At 42.2% G+C, this 19,313-nt stretch overlaps 1 protein-coding gene across 1 annotated transcript; it reads left to right on the plus strand.

Annotated features, from left to right (window-relative positions):
* The first annotated feature begins 313 nt into the window (after nucleotides 1-313).
* Nucleotides 314-10,187, plus strand: PSMB2 (proteasome 20S subunit beta 2). Its single transcript, XM_002198599.7, has 6 exons — nucleotides 314-474; nucleotides 2,475-2,597; nucleotides 3,166-3,236; nucleotides 7,301-7,463; nucleotides 9,089-9,138; nucleotides 9,947-10,187. The coding sequence occupies exons 1-6, from the start codon at nucleotides 384-386 to the stop codon at nucleotides 10,052-10,054; spliced, it is 606 nt and encodes a 201-aa protein (XP_002198635.1). The 5' UTR covers nucleotides 314-383; the 3' UTR covers nucleotides 10,055-10,187.
* Nucleotides 10,188-19,313: the final 9,126 nt, after the last annotated feature.

A 19,313-nucleotide genomic window follows, 5' to 3' on the forward strand; every position in this document is an offset into this window, starting at 1 on the left:
CGAGTCCACCCTGTCCTTTTCCACCTTTACCCATCCCGTGATTCCAAAGGGATGGCTCTCAACCCCCTCAGATATGAGGCCACCCTGTCCTTTTCCACCTTGATCCATCCTGTGATTCCAAAGGGATGGAACTCAACCCCCTCAGATTCAAGGCCACCTTGAACAATCCCATTATTTCAAAGGGATGGATCTCAACCCTCTCAGATCCGAGGTCACCCTGTCATTTCCCACCCTTACCCACCCCGTTATTCCCCCGGGACGGATCCGCCCCTCACACTCCCGCCCCTCACACTCCCCTCACACTCCCGCCCCGCGCGCGGCTCTCGCGAGCGCTGACGCCGGCGGCGCGCGCATGCGCGGTGGGCCCGCGCTGTGTCACGGCCATGGAGTACCTGATCGGCATTCAGGGCCCCGACTACGTCCTGGTGGCCGCGGACACCGTGGCGGCCACCAGCATCATCCAGATGAAGCACGGTGAGAGCCTGGGGGGCGCCGGGCCCCCGTGATGAGCCCTGGCCCGCTAGGGTGTGCCAGGGCCGCGGGGGTGTGCGCGGTTGGGGCGCGGCGGGCCCGCCGCTCGGGCTGAGGGGAGGCTGCCCACAGGGAGGTTTTAGCTCTGCCGGGCCCTTCAGGGAGGCGTAGGGCCAAAGCGGGGTTTAAATCGCTGCTTTCCCTGGATAAAGTCTCCAATCGTGACCGAGTGTGACTGCTCTGTGTTGGGTTGGCAGCTTAATTTACCTGTTCAGCTTGTGATCCCAAGCCTCGCTCTGAACAGCAATGTAAAAGTGTTTAAAAACTGCACAGGGATAGCGATGTGTGACAGGAGGTGCTCGTTTGTGCCTATTTCACTGGTAATACGTAATTAATGGGGGAAAAGGGATTAGGGGGACTAAAAGTATCAGTGAAATTCATAGCGCCAGACTGAAACATGGCTGTGGTTTCTTTGTGTGGTGAAACATCCAGGGCATCACCAAATGTCTGGAATTCTCTAAAATCAATTTTTCTTCCTGCTGTTGCAATGACCTAGACTGAAGCTTGTTCTGTTCGAAAAACTGCTTTAGTAGCTCTTTTAAAAAATGCTGTAGAATAGAGGATTGGTAGATCTATACAAATATAAATATAAATAAATCCATATAAGAGTATTATAACACTGCTTTAACCTCAAATGTTTCACTTCAAGTCTGTGATAGTCAGTTGGAGCAGTGTTAGAGGTTGTGAAAGCTGGTGGTACATACAAAATAAAAATTTTATCACTTTAAATAGTGTTTTCTAGGTTAATATTGGTTCCAAATAGGTTTGTTCATAAGCTTTAAGAAATGTGTACTTTGAACATAGGATTTAGTTGCTTTTTCTGGGGGGAAATCCATACATTTCAGATCTATATTTGTACTATTTAATTATAAATAAATTTCAGCCTGGAGAAATTTTGACCGAATTGCCCCTTCCAGTACCTGAAAGGAGCCTACAGGAAAGATGGAGAGAGACAATTTACAAGGGCGTGGAATGACAGGACACAGGGAATGGCTTCCCACTGCCAGAGGGCAGGGTTAGATGGGCTGTTGGGAAGGAATTGTTCCCTGTGAGGGTGCCCAGGGAAGCTGTGGCTGCCCTATCCTGGGAAGTGTCCAAGAGGAGACTCTGTGAGCACAGGATTGTCTCCAGCACAGATACCTGCTCTGGTGAGAGGAGACTCTGTGAGCACAGGATTGCCTCCAGCACTATTTGCAACAACTTGGATCCCCTCAAACACAAAACTGTTCTAAACTGCAGTTATGACTAAAAATATGGATTACTGGTCCTTAATTTCCTGTTTCTAAATAGGTTTCATTATGATTTATAATCATTACTGTAATTTTCATTCTCCTTGGTTGTTTGGTTTGTTTTTTTTCCCGCAAAACAATGACAAGCAGAAGAAATGTTTCTGGAAAAGCTTTATTCGTGTAAACTTCTGGGTTTTGGGATTGCTGGATGTTAAGGAAAAGGGCAAAATTTGACATGGAATTTGTTTCTGGATTTCCTAAAATTGCTTTTGCTCAGTGTGTTGATATTTCAACTTTATATTAAATTATTCGCTTCCATTGCAGAATATTTGAATAAAGTTGAATAGTCACTGAGCAAAATTGCTACTCCTGATCCTGGGAAACAAAACCTTATGCTTTGAACACAATATTCTGTGTGAAGCTTTATTCTTTCCTACCTTGCTTCTAAGGTGGGAAATACTGTATATTTCTGGGATGCCTCCCTTCCTGAAGGGCTTTGTTTCTCTTCAACGATTCTTGTCTTCTGTGTCACCAGCTGTGAGACACCAAATGTCAGTGTGTGCTCAGAAAGGCTTTTTACTGATGCTCCAGGTCATGATGCAGTTATCCAAATCTCTTTCTTGCTTCTGTAAAGTCCTGATGTGTCAGGATATTGGCAAAATAATTTATTCTTCCTCGTGACTGTGGCACTCAACATTATTTTTCTTTGCCTAGACCATGACAAAATGTTTAAGATGAGTGAAAAGATCTTACTGCTGTGTGTGGGGGAGCCTGGAGACACAGTGCAGTTTGCAGAGTACATCCAGAAAAATGTTCAGCTCTACAAAATGAGAAATGGTAAGTGAAGCAGGACAGACCCTGGGGTTTGGGAGCAGAGCTAAGGGTGGTTTCCAGGTGAATGTTGGTGGAAAGTGTTGTTCTCAAATCTTCTGTAAAGATTTTTGCATTTTTAGTGTCCAGCAAAGGTGATAATTCATGCAGAATGCAGAAATAGAGTCTGGATTGTACAGTATAAAATAAATGGTTTATCCAAATCACAGCAAACTTCTCTGCAATATAAATGACATAAATATTTTACTGACAGACTTACTATTCTTTTAATATGTCTATTGCATGCTGTCAGCAGTTCTTCTGATATATTGGACAAAAATGTCAAGCTACATGTCCTTAATATTTTAATTTTTTGAAGCCATGTATTTCTATGGTCCATACAGATATGAACTACCCAAAGTCTGAGGGCCCTGTTTATGCTTGTAGCTTTCAGAATAAACCAGAATTAGACAAAAGGCACTACATTTTATCACTAAAAAACATTTTGTTATTTCAAAAAAGACACAGGAAGGTGGGAGGTGAAACATGAATGATTTGGGCTGTTGGCAAATAAATAGTCACATTTCTTTTCCAGGTTATGAATTGTCTCCCACTGCAGCTGCAAACTTCACCCGACGAAACCTCGCAGACTATCTCCGGAGTCGGGTGAGTTATAGCTGAGAGATTTTGGCACAGGCTTCCAGGGGACATTTCCATCCTCAAACAGTGGAGTCTGAAAAAGGTGGGAGCTGTTGTCTGTAGTGATGGATTTGGAACTGGCTGCTCAGGGACATAATGGCGTCAAGGAACAACTGGATGTTGCATTCAGTGCTCTGGGTAACAGGGGGTTGATGGGTCACAGGTTGGACTCAGTCTTGGAGGTCTTCTCCAACATCAATGATTTTGAGATTCTGTGAGTTCACATTGTTGAAATAGAACTTGATTTCCTTATTTTAAAAACTTATCACATCACTTATCAATAACTGATACAGCCATAGACTTAAAATTCCAGCCTTGGGCCCAATAAACACTTTGTCACACACTGCAGACGTGAAGTGAATTAAACTTCTTGAACATCGAGATAAGGTTGTGAGTTTTCATGCAAATGCTCCAAATCCGTTTAATCTTCTTGGAAAATGATTTCATAGAGCAAAGCTGTTTGATGTTCTTAGGAAAACAAGTGCCTTTTGTAAACAGCAGCATGAGGCTTTTGGTAAATACCACATCCAAGTTGAGGTTGTGTTTTCAAGTTACTGAACTGCAATTAGCGACGTTTCCCAGGGTGATTTTTTTTCAAAGTATGAAAAGCTGCTGTGAGGGGGCAAACAAACCTTTAATGATCTAAGGTTAGGAAGTATTTCATTGAGAAGAATGTTAATGTGCTATATGAAAGAAAACAGGAAGAAAGAGGATATTGAGAATGAAGTTGATCAGCTCTGTCAGGGATAGAGTGTGGGTTAAACTGTGTTGCTGTTCTACCAGTGCACTGCTTGGGCCTGAAATCAGGTTTTACAGTAGCAAATAAAGGCCAGTATTAACCTCAGAGTTGTATTGTTGAGAATTAGACATGTGGAGTGAGAATTCTTACAGAACTCATGCACAGGAACAGCCAGACATTATTGTTCTCCTTTCTAATGCATATCACAGCTGCAGGTAGAAAGTTTTCCATGGGGAAACCTTCCAACTCAGGATATGCTGTGGTTCCACACTACTCTTCTGGTTTTAATGGCTTCATCCAACTGCATGGCTGGCAGGTGATGGTTGGCAGTGGTGCTGTTTGCTTTAGCTTGTGTTAAGGTGTGATTTGGAAGGTCTGTGTGCGTTCTGTGCATTCCTGTGCAGTTCTTGAGACTGATGTGAAGCAGTGATGCTACTGGGGCCTGGCCCTGGTGCTGATGGCTCCTCTCAGGGACAACTGCCCTGCACAGATGAGTCCGAGTGTCCTGACACCTTTCAGCAGAGGCAGCTATTTCTGACATATGATCTAAAGTACCTTTAACAGGCTTTTTGGTAAACCTGCCCATCAGGAGGCAGCACTGATGTGGCACCTTTGTCTTCCTCTGTGCCACGTCCCTTGGGGCCTGATCCTCCCTGTGGCTCCACTCCTTGCTGAGCCCATGCCTGTCTTCCAGCTCACCTGCTCCAAATGGGCAGCCGAGTGGAGAGGACACTGGCAGAGGCAGATGTGTTTATTTACCAGAGACAAAACGCTGCTCTGGTGCAGATGGCAACGCCCCAGGGCACACGGCGCTCTCTGACACTGCTGTCACACTACACTGATCTCCACATTGCAGGCAGAAGCTTTTTCTCGAACTTCATTGTGGCATTTAGAATTTTACAATACAAGCCTTGCCATCAGAGTTGTTTTTTTTTTCCTGTGAATTTTGTTACATTTTCATCATAATATGTGGGATACCAGAAGGATTAACACTGGTGCTTGAAACTGCATAAAGCAGAAGTGTCCAAGGCCAGGAACAACCTGAGACAGTGGAAGGTGTCTCTGCCCATGTCAGGGGGTGGAATGGGAAGAGCTTTAAGGTCTGTTTCAGCCCAAGTCATTCCAGCATTCTGTGGTTGCCTGTTCCTGCACCTCACCTGGTTCACCTGCTGAGTCCAGTGCAGGATTTAGTACACTGAACTCACTGCTGAGGTTGTGGGGGGCAGGGGGAAGTAGGAAAAAAAGCCCCCTGCCCCCCAAAGGTGATGAGGTTCAGTCTCTGCTTGTGATGCTGTTTAATTATAGGTGACAGGGTCTGGCTGGATTCCAAAGGCAGCTTTCAGCTCCTCTCCCCATGTCCACACTTGGCAGGAGGTTTCCTTGCTCCCACCTTTCCCCCCTCACTGTGACTTTGGCTTCCGCCAGATGTCACAGAGCTGTGTCACCACCAAGCTGGGGCTGGGCTCTTTGGCACAGCTGTGCTCTTCAGCTGTAAATTCTGAACAATTTCACACATCTCCTAATTGCTGTCGTTATTTTAAATCAAACAGTGCCAAGTGCAAAAATACTTGGGATGAGAAATGGTGCTTCTGTAGGAAGGGAAGTTGGGGTTAAAAATAATGTCCTGGAGTGACAGCCATCACTCGTTTGATGGCCCTTTAACCACAGTAACTTTGTAAAGAGTTGAGAATTGTTGGTATGGACCATGTTATAGAAGTCAAGGAAGGCTGCCTTTGGAGTGGACAAAAAGATTGGGATGCACAAGAAATTCCAGTCACAGCATGGAGGTGTTATGCTGCAAATTTCATTTATAATCATGGAAGTAGTAAATAGATCATGTATATTTACTAATGTTTAAATCCTGCCTTTCTAGAATAATAAGGCATGAGGGATAATTATTTGCATTTGAGTTTTAAGAAGTCTCAGAGACCATTAGCAAGAAAACTTAAAACTGAAAAATCAGTTTACAGATGGGTTTAAGGCTGTATAACACCATTTATTTATGGTTGAGTATCTCGCATATGCCAATGTTGGTAATTCCAAGTCACACAATAATTTGAGTGATCTTGTGTCATGGCTCTTAAATATCAACTTGTGTGATGTTTCAGAATAAATAAATGATGAAATACAGCCTAATTAAACCAATACAGCTGCATGGTAACTTCTTTCCAAGTATTCTTGGATGCTTTGAAGATTAAATCACACAATTTAAAGTGATGTTTTATATATAACTGTAGCCTGCTTTTTTCTTTCATACTGTCTGAAAGTAAAAATATAGTGGCATGTGATTTTTTCTTGTGTGTGTATGTGGAAATTTACTGTATTGAGTATCAAAATGAACTTTTCTTTGTGTTCATTTATGATGCAGTTAATGTTTTGGCTTTAGGGTGAAATTTTGTTTGCTTTTTTAATCTGGTAGTTGCATCATCATTTTTTTTCTTATTTTGTTGCTTTGTTGATCTAGGTTTTCCAGCAGTTTGGAGATATCCTGTTAGTACAATTAATTTAATAAGAAACATTGTGTAGATATGGAAATACTGGAAGTATATAAAAGCTGCTTTTAAAAATACATACAATACCCAAATTTTTTCTGATCCTATGTTTAAAAATAATACAGTGCACGTGTCTTTCATGGTTTTACAAAGTACAGATCTTGGAAGGAGATGTAGGAGAATAAGAGATGTCTGATTTATTCGTGATGGTGGAACACTAAACCCAGAACATGGAGTAAGCTGCCAAATATTAAAGATTAAACTTGGTACATGCAATAAAAACCAAATTGCCAGTGAACAGGACCCTGTGTGTAACTGCACTGTGCGAGAGGTTTCATACGTGCTGAGACGGGCCGTGCTCACTGGGAGGGGGACCGGGAAGAGAGCAAAGAGCAGGTTAAGTGAACAAAGAGTTCTTAGAAACTGCAAAATGTTCACGTTGTGCTCACGTGTCAGCAGTAAAAATCCACAAGTTTTATGTTGAGGTGAAAGAATCAGGCGTGAAAACTGCATTCAAGTTTTTAAAGTTTGAGTGTGTTGGGAAAGCTGTAAAAACCCTCAAACACACTGGTTTTCAAGAGAATAGGAATTCTATGTTTTTATTTGCTTGTGCAGTCCATGTTACCAGAAGACCTGATCATTTTTAGCTTGAGACCCACAATGTGCTGCAGACAGGATTGATGTAGCATTTTATGATAAGGAATTGGGTAATCATCTCTGCTGCTGTTCCCTGGTGCGTAGGGAATCAGGATTCAGATTTGGTGTGAGTGCTCTAACAAAAACATCACTTCTCTTGGCAGACCCCTTACCATGTGAACCTTCTCCTGGCTGGCTACGATGACCACGAGGGCCCTGCCCTGTACTACATGGATTACCTGGCAGCTCTGGCAAAGACTCCTTTTGCAGCACATGGATATGGAGCATTCCTTACCCTCAGCATCCTTGACCGCTATTACAAGCCAGGTGAGTGGAACCACTGGACAGGAAAATTCTCCTGCTTCAATTTAGGCCTTGAGTTTATTAACCAGCAAGACTGACATTTGCTGAATCAGGTGGCATTGCTGTGGTGCAACAGATTGGAACTTGACTTTTTGTTAGATAAATGGATCTCGAAAAGTTGCCTTTGGTTTTGCTAGCATGGTAACAGAAAACTGATCAACTCCTTAATTTTTTTTTCCTGTTTGCAGCATAACAGACTGGGAGTAAAGGACATTGCAATTATTCTAAAACATGATTAGACTTTCCTGGACCATTGGCAGCTGGTAGTCTGCTTTTAATAAATAACAGTTTGACAGCTCTATCTTCTTGCTTTTCTGTTGGCTCTGACATGTATATTTTCCCAGTGTATCAATATTCAGAAGTCAGTCCCAGATGCTATTGCTCCATATCTTGGATTGGCTTTGTGTATGATAAATTAAAAACATTCAAATGAAAAGATTTGAAGTATTCAAATGAAAATGAAGTAGTGGTGATGAATCACGGAGCATGGAATGGTTTGGGTTGGAAGGAACCTTAAAGCTCATCTCATTTCACCTCCTGCCATGGTCAGGGACACCTTCCACTATCCCAGGGTGCTCCAAGTCCTGTCCAGCCTGGCTTTGGACACTTCCAGGGATGTGGCAGCCACAGCTTCTGTGGGCAACAGAGATGTTTTAAACTGATTCACAGTTCTGTGCACTTGGCAGCTGCTAATCATAACTCTTGCACATGTTTGTACCTGTCTAAACTTTTAGTTTTAGAATCATAATCCAGTGCCAAGGAATATACATGGCCCCATCTCCACTGTGCAGATAAGGAAAAGTGCAAAGCACAGAATATTGTTAATCTGACATCTTTGGCTTTAGCTACAAACTATTCAACTCCTGTGTGCAAAGCTGAGTTTAAGTTATTATCTCTGCTCTGAGATTAGAAATCCTTTCATCTACCTCCTTCATTAAATGTAGCTATAAACTGATCATTTTCATTTCACTTGCCTGAGCAGTGGATGCAGGTCTGGGACAAAGCCTAGAAAGAAGTTTTAGACCCTGTTTGTTTTCTAGTCATGTCCCTTAACAATCTATTGTTTAATTTTCACCATTCCTTGTGGAACAAAGGGAAATAATGAACTTCATTGTCATGGCTTGTCACCCCTATAAAGTGCTGGATTTTATCCTGAAGTGTGAGAATAACAGGAGCATCCCACACGTGCCTTGTCTTTTATTGAGCTCATACCCAGCAGGAACATCACAATAAACCCATCTCCACCTCCTGCCCTGGACTTGCAGCCGGCCAGGGCAGCTGGAGCTGATTTAGAGCTGCAATAAACTGTAGGAGAGGGAGGTGGCTGGGCTTCTCTGAGCCAGGCCCTGGCCATGGGAGGCAGAATTCCGTCATGCTTCCCATTCCCTGTAACAAATCGATTCTCAATGGCTTGTTGGGGCGTGAGCACTGCGGTGCAGGGCGTTCTCAGGACATCTGGAAAGTGTTTTCTGTGAGCTGGGAAGGAGAGGTTTTGGTGCTCAGCTGAAAAGTTGTTTAAATTTAATAAAAGTTTCTGTGGAGAGAGATGGCCTCTAATGAAATCAATCTGTGGATGTTTTCCTTTTCAGGTATCACACGTGAGGAAGCTGTGGATCTCTTAAAACAATGTCTAGAGGAGGTGAGTTGCTGAACTCAGGCCCTGATGCTCCTGAGAAAGGAATGTTTGTTTGCATTCATTCGCTGATGCTTTCCTATTCCTCTTGTCGCATTTCTTGCTGCCGTTGCCAGAAGGGTAATAAAGGCACTGGCCAGATGTGGAATAGCTACTGAGGAAAAGGATTTGCAGGCAGTTGCATTACTTTTGCAAGGTTCACATCCTCCAGAACGTAAACTTGTGCATTTTGCATGCTTAGCATAATATTGATCCAGACTTTTTCCTCTTACGTTTCTCCTGAACATCCTGCAGCATCCTTGTCACTTGTGTTACGCTTAAGAACTCTTTGAAGGATACACTAATTCTTTTCCAGGTTGTGAAGTGATACCTGAGGTAAAGCTTGACTAAGCTTAAAGTTCATGACCAATTTTAGTGTCAACATTAGACTCCAGACATTTCAGACACCAAGGCTTTTATTGTAGGAAAATAGTCTTTATCCTTAAGAGATTGATTTGAATGTAACATCAATAAGTCATCTGTTTGAAGTATCTCTGTGATATATACACTTTGTTTCCAAAATTTTAGCCCACTCTAGTTTTCCTGCTTTAATGGCTTCCTTGTTAGCAGGCCTGGCTATTTTGCATCTTTACCCAAGGCTTGTCTAATGTCGATCATCTTACATCAAACTCCCACTAATTCACTCCTGAGCAGTGAAAAAACCCACTCTAGTTCCTAATATTTTGGGTCACTAGAACCAGGATGGAAATTGAAAGTATACCCTTCTCTTTTATTTGAGTGAACCTAATTTCTTCTTTCTGTCTTTGCTGAACAGCTGAAGAAACGCTTCATCCTCAACCTGACCTCCTTCAACGCCCGGTTCATTGACAAGGAGGGCATCCACGAAGTGGACAATATACCCCTTGCCAAAGTGGAGTCCTAACCCCCGAGATCTTTCTTCAGCAGTCTTCTTGTTTTGTTCTCTGTTGGTTTTTTTTTTTTTTTCTATTAATTTGAAGCACACGAGTAATGTACTGCAGTGGGAGCTCGAATAAAGCCTGACATTTATATAGCCAGTTTTATCTCTTTATTCCACTGATCCTTCCTGAGAGGATTTGAGTAAATTGTTCCACAGTGAAGGTGAAACTTGATTTACAGTTCATGGGGGTACATTCAGGTTATTTATCTTTCTTCTTCTGAGATGTTACTGCTCTCCAAATTTCTTATTTGTGGGAAAACTGTATTTTCTAGATGACATTGTGCTGTCATCCCTCTCATCACTAAAGCTCATCAAACCCCAGGCAAGTGGTCCATGCCAAACATGCAGCATCTACTTTATTTTTTCAAAGATGTTGCCATTCTTTGCTGTATAAAATATTAATCATGTTTTCAAAGACTTAATTTGCTTTTGTTAGAGTTTTTTTTTTTCACTTGAATTAGATTGATACGAAGGTTTCCAAGTAGAATGGCTTTTAAAATGCACTTCTAACTCACCTGGCAATGGTTCTGTTACTGGGAAAGAGGATTCTGCTGGCACGGTGGGTTCATAACTACATTAAATAGAATTTAAGTAGTATTTTAAATAGAAACTAATATAACAGTTGTGTGATGTTTCTTAATTGATGTGTCTGTACATTTAAAAGTACATGAAAGCAGTTCAGTGAGAAATTAAACTGCAGCACTCCTCATAAATCATTGAATTACTCTCAGCTAGCTAGAGCTTTGTTTCCTTGAGAATAATCCCTGATGATCCATCTAGGCTCAAAATGCTGCTTCCGTATAAAACCCCCATTCATGGAACAGCCTCAGATAATTATCATGTGGCTGATACTTGTGGTCTGCCCAGAAGTGTTTTTTCTGAGAACAGTTTTTGGTGTGACTCCTTCCCTACTTGAATTGGCATTAAAATTGCTCTGGGTGCTTATTTTATGTTTGAATAAGCTCAGAAAAAGAATCTTGGAAATAGGGTAGATGTGTACAGGATGGTGTGCAGACTGATAGTTGTGTGTTGTGGCATAAGACCCAAGTTCTCAGCTGGAAAAGGTGAGTGACAGACTTCACTGTTAATTTGTCTAAGCTTTTTGGTCTTACCTCAGTGGTGTGTTTGAGAAGGTTCGTTCCTTCCCAAAAAAAGTTATCAGTCTTAAAGTATTCCTGTCTTCTGGAATGGATGAGAACTGGATGAGACTGAGACTTGCATAATGACACAGAAGAAATTTACAGCTCCAGTACCTTAACTCACCCTGCCTCTTACTTAAATCTAATTCTTCCCTGGAGTCCCATCAGGCTTTGTAGTTCAGTTCTTCCCAGAATGAGTTTAATTACAGCTGGTTTTGCTGTAATGGCTGCAATGGCTTTTATTTAAGGCAAATGGCACAGAACTCTGAAACATTTTGCTAAAACTCACTTTATCTCTTGAAAACCTTTTAAACTTTCACACTCAGCAGTCCCCAGCCTGACGATTTCCTCTTGGCAGGTCACATTTAACACGAGCAGAGTCAGAGCGTTGTCGTTCCGCCACTGAAATCTCACCCCTTCGTGTTGCATTAATGTACTTGTTTAGCTTAATGCAGCATCTCTAATTTATTTTACCACTGATGTTGAATGTTTTTGCAGGTTTCTTGTCTCATTTCAAACTCGTCACTGCAGAGGGGCTGAGCTGATGTGATATTTTTGTCACTGCATATCAAAGCAGCGATGCCTCTTCATTGGAGGGATTCATTGTTCAGACACCAAACTGGGGTGTGGAGCTCTCAGATGATGTGAGCCTGGCAGAGAATCTGCCTGGAGTTTTTATTGGCACCTATTTGCATGCAGGTGATTAATAAACATAAAACAGTTATTCTCTGGTTGGATCCAGGTTGGAGTGGAACATATGTTTTGCCCAAGGGCAGGGCCCAGGATCTGAATCCCCCATGGAAAGGAAGATCTAAGGGGTTGCATCTGAAGCCAATGGAGCAGCAACCTCAAGGAATGAATAAATACAGCCCTTGATTCCAAACCAGGAACAAAAGAACTGGCCCACGATGAGATTGGACTATAGCCTCTAACAAAGGAGATTTTTTTGAGGACTTTCCAAGAATTCATACTTAAGGAAAAGTGTGATACTTTTGCTATATAACTTACTTTTTAAAATGTGCTGATACTCAAATTCAGAAGCCAGTTTTCATTTTTGTCAGTATTACATGGAATCTGTTTGAAAAACCAATATTTAAGTTAATGAAAGAGTAGAAAACTTCTTACCAGCTTCAAGTTTAGCCCTAAAGTTTCTGAAAACCATATTTTGCCTAGAATCCAGGAATCCCTTTTTGAAAGAATTCACCTCTCCATTTGTATTTGTCATGACAGACCTCTTTCATAAGAAATCTCTGAAATAATTGAGCACTGCAAGGAAATACTGCTTTGTACTAATTTTTGTGGTTCATATTATGAGAAATGAATGTAATAGTCAAGGTGCCTTGTTCCTGGGGCACTGTGGCCATGGTAAACTACTCTGCCATGCCTTGCCTGGTAATTCTGACCATATGTTTTACTCTCAAAGCCTCAGGGCCCAAAGAGTTAACAAGGCCCTTTTTCTCGTGTTAGGTTTCCTGTTTAAGGATAGTCTTTTCCTGGGGTAAAGACCATCACCAGCTCATCTCTCCAGAGCTTGGAGTTAGCTCCAAGATCAGTTTACAAATTCTCTGTGCCTTAGGCCACACTGAGTGCTTTGCTGGAAGAGGAATGTGAGTGTAGGTACAGCGCTCACAGGGCTTTTTCTTGGTGTTAATTACACCTTTCATGGGAGAAAATCTGTGTTTTGGGATAGACCTCCTTGTGACCAGAAGCATTGGCCCAGAGGAGCCATCAGAGCTCAGCTGTCTTGTGGAATTGGTCTCACACAAATTTGTAGTGGTGCCAAGGCAGTTCTGCTGCCTAAAAGTGACTCCACAACTCAAAAGTCATCTTGAGTGAAGTGACAGCCAAGCAGGGACATCAATCACAAACTGAAATGCCTGGAAGGTGAAACTGTCTCCCATCCTGCTGTATTCACTTTTGTGGGGAGCTGCTGGTGAGGGAGAGCCCCCCAGGCTGATTCACCTTCCTTTGCCCAGGATTTCTTCAGGAAATCCATGGCCCTGTTCTGTTAAACCAAGAGATGCTCCAGCCCTGGGCAGGTGAAGAACCTCAACTGGGTTTCAGTCCTGGGTTTCAAACCTTAGCAGAAATTCATGAGACTGCCTAATAATAATAACAACAACAATAATAGAAATAAAGTGTGTGTGATCAATCCTACAGCATATTCTCGGCAGTCCTTGAGTTCGACTTCTGTTGATGATGATCAGTCACTGGCAGAAACTTTGTCACCAAATGGAGCTGTCACTTCCCAGAGTCAGGATGTGGGAGCAGAGGGGAGAGATCAGGCTGAGCTCTCCCAAGGATGTGTTTTCCTTTGCTCTTGTCTCTAGTTTTGACAGTAGGCTCCTCCAAGAGGCATTAGCCCATGCCAGGGCTGACATTAGAAATTATGCTCATAGGATTTGGTTGAGTCCATTTTCCCATCTGAAGCAGGGACAGAATATTCCTTTTGTATTAAATAACTTCGCATCTAAATAATAAAACCCCTCTGTTTGCTACCTGTGAATCACTATATTTATATATTTAAGGAAAAATCGATTTATCCTAATTGTAAAAAGTTTATCCTTCAAGCCATTTTTAATTCTTTGAGGATTTAACCTTACGTAGGGTTTCCATGTGTTGTTATCAGCCATCAACAGTAATTTAGTGCAGGAAATTTTCACTGATCAAGCTAAACAGACATCAGTTGTTTTAATAGATTAAAAAAATGTAAATGGTGGAATTAAAATATTCAACTTGTCGATTTTCCATGCCGTTGACTATGTTGGTTTAGATCTCTGTCTGGCTGAGGACTATGTTAAAAAATAAGTTAGTTGTCTTGAAAATGTAAAGTGACAGTTTAAGTGTTTTGTTTCTGTGCTAATGTGCAATTAGGTCGTTATCCAATAAGCTGATTCATGTAGTTTAACTCGAGACAGCTGTGGGAGGCAGAGAAAACCCTTTGCTGTTGGGGCATGGGGAGAGGGTGTCTAAAAGGATCTGGTTTTGAACAGCCAGGATGGTATTTTTCCCTGTATAATTCAGTAAGGTTAATAAGATTTATGAAAAACTAAATTCTGCTGATCAAATCTTTAGAAAGAAAACCAAAATATGGATGCCAGCAAGTGTGGAATAATTTTTGATCTATAAATCAACTCTAGGACAGATTATTGACAATATTCTGCTACTGTACCACCAAAACCCCCATGGGCCTCAGTGGTGATTGATCTCCTCTTACCAAATGTTGCACTGGGAATGCAGCTGATGCCATTCCCTGCTCCCAAAGGTTTTGGTTTGTAGGGAGCACCTGCGTGTCTCCCCAGCTCTGGATTCAGCAGAGAGCAGTGATCTCGCACGCTGCTGCCTTCTCCCAAACTGGTTTGTCGTCTTCCTGCCTTGCAGATCAGCTGGTGGTCACAGAACTCATGGAGAGAGGACCAGAGCCTTCTCCAGCAGTGGCAGCTGGGATGCACGGGGTTCTTTCTTCCCTTGGAAGATGCTTGTTTTATTTTTCACAAATGTTAGGCAGTTGTGCCACAACTGGCAGTTATCCATACAGGTAATTATCCATATTTTCACAAAGGAAGATAGCCAGTGATTTGCCAAAAACCCAAAAAGAGCAGCAGAAATCCATCCTGTCTTAGTTAATCCAAGCACTGACAAGCAGGGATGTGAAGTTAAGGTAAATCTTCAGGTTTTTTAGGATATTATAATTCTCCCTTGCAGTCCTGTTCTGGACATTCACAGCTGTGTGCTCACAATGAGGATGCTCACAGGATTTTATCAGGATTTTATCAGCAGGAAGGAAGAGCTCTTCCACCACATGGTACTGTTTTCAAAGGACTTTCTGTGATCCCACAACACAATTTGCTGAAGAAAAAAAATCAGGAAAGATCTGCAATGGCTGGTTTGGAATGTGGGATGTCACAAACCATTCATTTGCTCCCTCCCAACAAGCCTGCAGTGTGCCAAGGCTGTGGCTCAAGGGTGGCATTATGGACCTGGCTGGAGCAGAAAATGCACTTGTCTGTGTAATTAAAATGTGCCCAGTTGGATTATATGGGAATCAGAAACTTTCAAGTACATAGCCAGACTCTGACATGGGAATTAGGAAAACATTTCCAAAGCTGTCAGCTCATTTGGCGGTTTTCCTTTTTTTGGACAGCAATTCCTTGTATGTGAAACTTTTGTTACTGAGTTTTTTTTGGAGAAGTTTTGTGCCAAACCCCATCTTCCTCACAAAGAGAACCTGAACGGGGCTGAGTCAGGACTGTCTGTGCCACAGGACTGGTCTCATCTCTCATGGTGATTACTGTGTGCTCCTGGAAGATCCCTGTGATGACCAAATTAGCAGGAAACTCCAAAAGCCATAATCTGTAATATATAATATATAATGTGCTGCTGCCATATGACAGGGCTGGGAGAGGAAATGAAATGAAAATGGGTCAGGAGTGGGAGGCCTGGGCTTAAATAATTCCCTGTGGTGCCAGGGTCCATTTAGGAGGCAAAACAGCAGCACATTACCAAGAGGGTGTAAGAAAGGTTGTTTTCATGGTCCAAACTGAGCAAACTGGCCTTTCCACCAGCCTCCTCCTCCTCAGCAGTGTCTGCATCCTGTGTTCCTCCCTGCTGGAAAGCTTTTGCTTTCCAGTGAAGTAGAACAGAGATTCTTAAAGGAGAGAGTTTTTTATCATTGGAAATGAAATTATAAACATACAGGTTATCTATTTGAAATAAATTTTGGGGATTTTTGGAATTACGGTGCTCGAGTTGATTTATCTGTGGTTGAATCCCAACAATTTCCTAAACTCCCCACATCCCTTCAGCCCTTAATGTCACATCTGTTTTCAGTGAGGTGCAGGTAACTGTTCCCTTTGTAAACTTGCAATAGAAATTTGCAGGTAAAGACGTTTCAGCACAGGGTCTGATACAATGAGGATTTGATGTTTGATGGCACAACAAGGTAATGTAGGAACATTAATGTAACCCTCCTGAAACAGAGACAGATATTTGGATTGGATAAAATGTTTTCATAGGAAATGCTTCTTTTTTTGAAAGTATTTGCTGCATTCTGAGGAAAAAATATCTCTGGAAAAGCAACTTCCTTGGGAGATCCAATCTGCTCAGGAATCTGGTCAGAATTCCATGTGGCTGGCGATGAGGTCTTCAACGCCAGTGAAACTCTCATAACTCTTGAATAAAGACACTTGGTATTTCAGCCACTGATGTTCTGAATCTCATCCAGTAAAAGAATCCATGGATCCACTTTGATCAGGTCTGTGACAGAGGAAAAGTTTGATGAGAAGACTTCAAGTGTCCAGTGGGAGAATGTGATTATAGCACATGTTTAAGGATAAGGAAATCCAAGATGCCATTGCAGAATTAGCTGAAACATCTCTGTTCTGTGAGCTAATAAATAGACTCACAGAACACGTGGAATTTTGGGCCAGAGGAAGATGATGAACCAGTTGTTTTTTGTTGGATGTAAGTCATTCAGTTACACCAAGAAAATGCTGCCTCTTGGGGATTTTTTAGTGAATTTAAGGCTCTAAGCAGTGGAAAAGCTCAAGAAGGATTTAAGGTGCTTCTGCACAGCAGAGCCATTATCAGGTGAGAAGCTGAAGCATCCAGACACATCTTGAAATGCTTCAGAACGTCTTGGCTTGGAGCAATAAATTGATCTTTCTCTGAACTCATTTCACACCCCAAAAAAATCTGAGCTATCTCCATTTAACATTTTCTTTGGCTATAACCTTTGCTACTAAACCAAAGCTTTCCTGATGAGAAATCCTTCTGGATCTCAGGGATTTTAGCCTTTTCTCTGCTGAAAATAATCAAATTAGAAATATCTGAAGGTGTGAGTATAAAAACATACAAAGGAACCATCCAGAACTTCACTGCCATAATTTTTCCTGCCTTGGAAAAGTTCTGGGATGCTTTAGCACCACAGTCATGAGTGGATGTTCTATGTCTGGAATTATTACTGCTATTTATGGTATCCTATGGAAATGCTCAGGTGGCCACAGTGGGAATTCTTTTCCATATAAAGGAGCTGAGGTGGGAAGACCAAAGTGATAACTTGTGCCTCAGCATGGCCACATTCTGGGTGATGGCTGGGTCAGACTTTCTGTGCCAGCTCTGTTTGGATAATGAAGGCTCCACATCCTGGACCTGGACAGGGAGAGCAAGGTCTACACCAATAATCTCGGGAGCATCATGTCACCCTCACAAATAACATTTATTTTACTGCTTGACTTGAAAACATTTCCAGTGTTGGTGTTTTGATTCAGTTGCACCGCCAGGAAAAGCTTCCCTTGCTCACAGGCCATGTGGCTCCTTGGACTCTGCATGTAAAGTTGGGAATTTAATGGACTCTCCTATAGGAAGGAATGCATTAACTACAGGTCAGCAAACTCTGGTTATTGGGTTGTTTCACATCGAGAGCTGTTATTACCCTGTTGCTTTTAAGGTGCCTGTTTAAAGGTAATTATTTAGTCTGTCCAAAGCTGTGTGGAATTCCAACACAGCCTCTGCTCCCTGGTGTTAATGATGCAGCACAGTCACAGCTCCATGTTCCCCTTGCTTTGCCCTTGGGACAGCTGACTCTTAGGGATTGAAGAGTTTCTCTCTTTTTCTTTTCCACTTGTCAAGGATTGGTATGTGGTTTCCCTGGATTTGTCATTCATTCAAAATTAATTCAAAAAATATATTTTTTTGTTTCATTCCCCTTTAGAATTGAAATTCCATCGTGTTCTGTAACAAGCGTAGAAACCCTGAGCCTGGATCTATTTTTACTCTTTGACACAATCCTGTGTATTTTCCCACGATGAGATTTGTAATCAGTGTGGGAATTTATACTGGGGTTGAGCCTGGAGTTGTGTAAAATGTTTTTTTCTCTTAGGATGGAAAGGGAGAGGAGTTGTCAGGGGATGGCCTTGTTTGACGCTGAGCTGGGAGGGGACTTCAGTACAGACAAGAATTGGCCTTGCATGACCCCTTGCATGACTCTTATTTAGTGTCTCTGTGCCTGCAGGAATGAGGGGGTCCAAAATTTTGGGAAGTCTTGATGCTTTTAGGAAGTTGCTCCTATGTGACGTGTCCATTACTCATCTTGAGCTTCTGTGGTGGAATCAACAAGTGAATCCAAATCATGCAACTTCCTCCCACTCACAGGTCGTTGGAGGTGTCCTGGCCTTTCAGGCACCAGACTGTTCTTCATAAAACATTCCAAAGACATGCAGGTACCCAAAAAGGAAAATGAGGAGGGAGGTATTTTCCACCCCATGGATGTGGTGTGTAATTACTGGAGGCAGATCCTGATTCTCTGTCTGCATTGCTCATCCGTGCTGTGTCTAAGAATTCCTTGATATTCAAAGTGCCCCAGCCAAGCCAGGTTTGCATAATGTGATTAAATTAGGAAATGATATTTCATGCCTGGATATTACAGTGTGCACACACACACACTTTCATCCTGTGTCGGAGCGTCGCTTGCTCTGCTCTGATACCGTGCACCAGAGGATGTCTGCAAATGGAATTATTTCAGGATAGTTATCCTAAATAACCCCATGTAGGGAAACCTGTATTGTAGCACAAAAGCACCTTACTCTCCTTTATCATAATCCATTTAAATGTGGATTATGCTGATGCAGAACAGGGCGCTCCTACTTTGGAATAATTTTAAATAGGAATAGTTTTTGTGCTTTTGGTTCACGCCCTGCATTATCCAAACTGGCTTTGAAGTGTAAACAAGCCTCTGATGTGTCTGTAGTATTTCCATTCTGCTCCCTGACTCCTCCTTGTTCCTTGGCTCTTCCTTTGGGAAGGTCCAGAGCAAAACCAGACCTGCAGAGCCCGTCATTTAGGTCTTGCTTTCACAAACCTCATACCAAGGGACATTTCCAATCCAATTCCCAATTTAAATGCCTCCCTAAGCTTTGAAGGGAATATTTAGATGCAAGTTTCTGATGCTGAGCCATCCCCACAGATTATATTAGGACATGAAGTGTTTCCTTTCACACTTTCCTGAAATGGAGGTTTGTTTCAAACCTCCTGTGGTCTCTTTTGGGACTGTTTGGGGTTTTCCCTCTATTACCATCAGCCTGTTC

This window comes from Taeniopygia guttata, chromosome 23 (genome assembly GCF_048771995.1).
Source record: "Taeniopygia guttata chromosome 23, bTaeGut7.mat, whole genome shotgun sequence".
Classification (NCBI taxonomy): Eukaryota; Metazoa; Chordata; class Aves; order Passeriformes; family Estrildidae; genus Taeniopygia; species Taeniopygia guttata.

What these genes read in the sequence shown, in the direction of transcription:
- PSMB2 (XM_002198599.7), top strand. Translation starts at nt 384, where the DNA reads ATGGAGTACCTGATCGGCATTCAGGGCCCCGACTACGTCCTGGTGGCC. An exon ending in CATCATCCAGATGAAGCACG is followed by an intron (nt 475 to 2,474) that starts GTGAGAGCCTGG and finishes TTCTTTGCCTAG; the next exon opens with ACCATGACAAAATGTTTAAG. An exon ending in GCTCTACAAAATGAGAAATG is followed by an intron (nt 2,598 to 3,165) that starts GTAAGTGAAGCA and finishes TTTCTTTTCCAG; the next exon opens with GTTATGAATTGTCTCCCACT.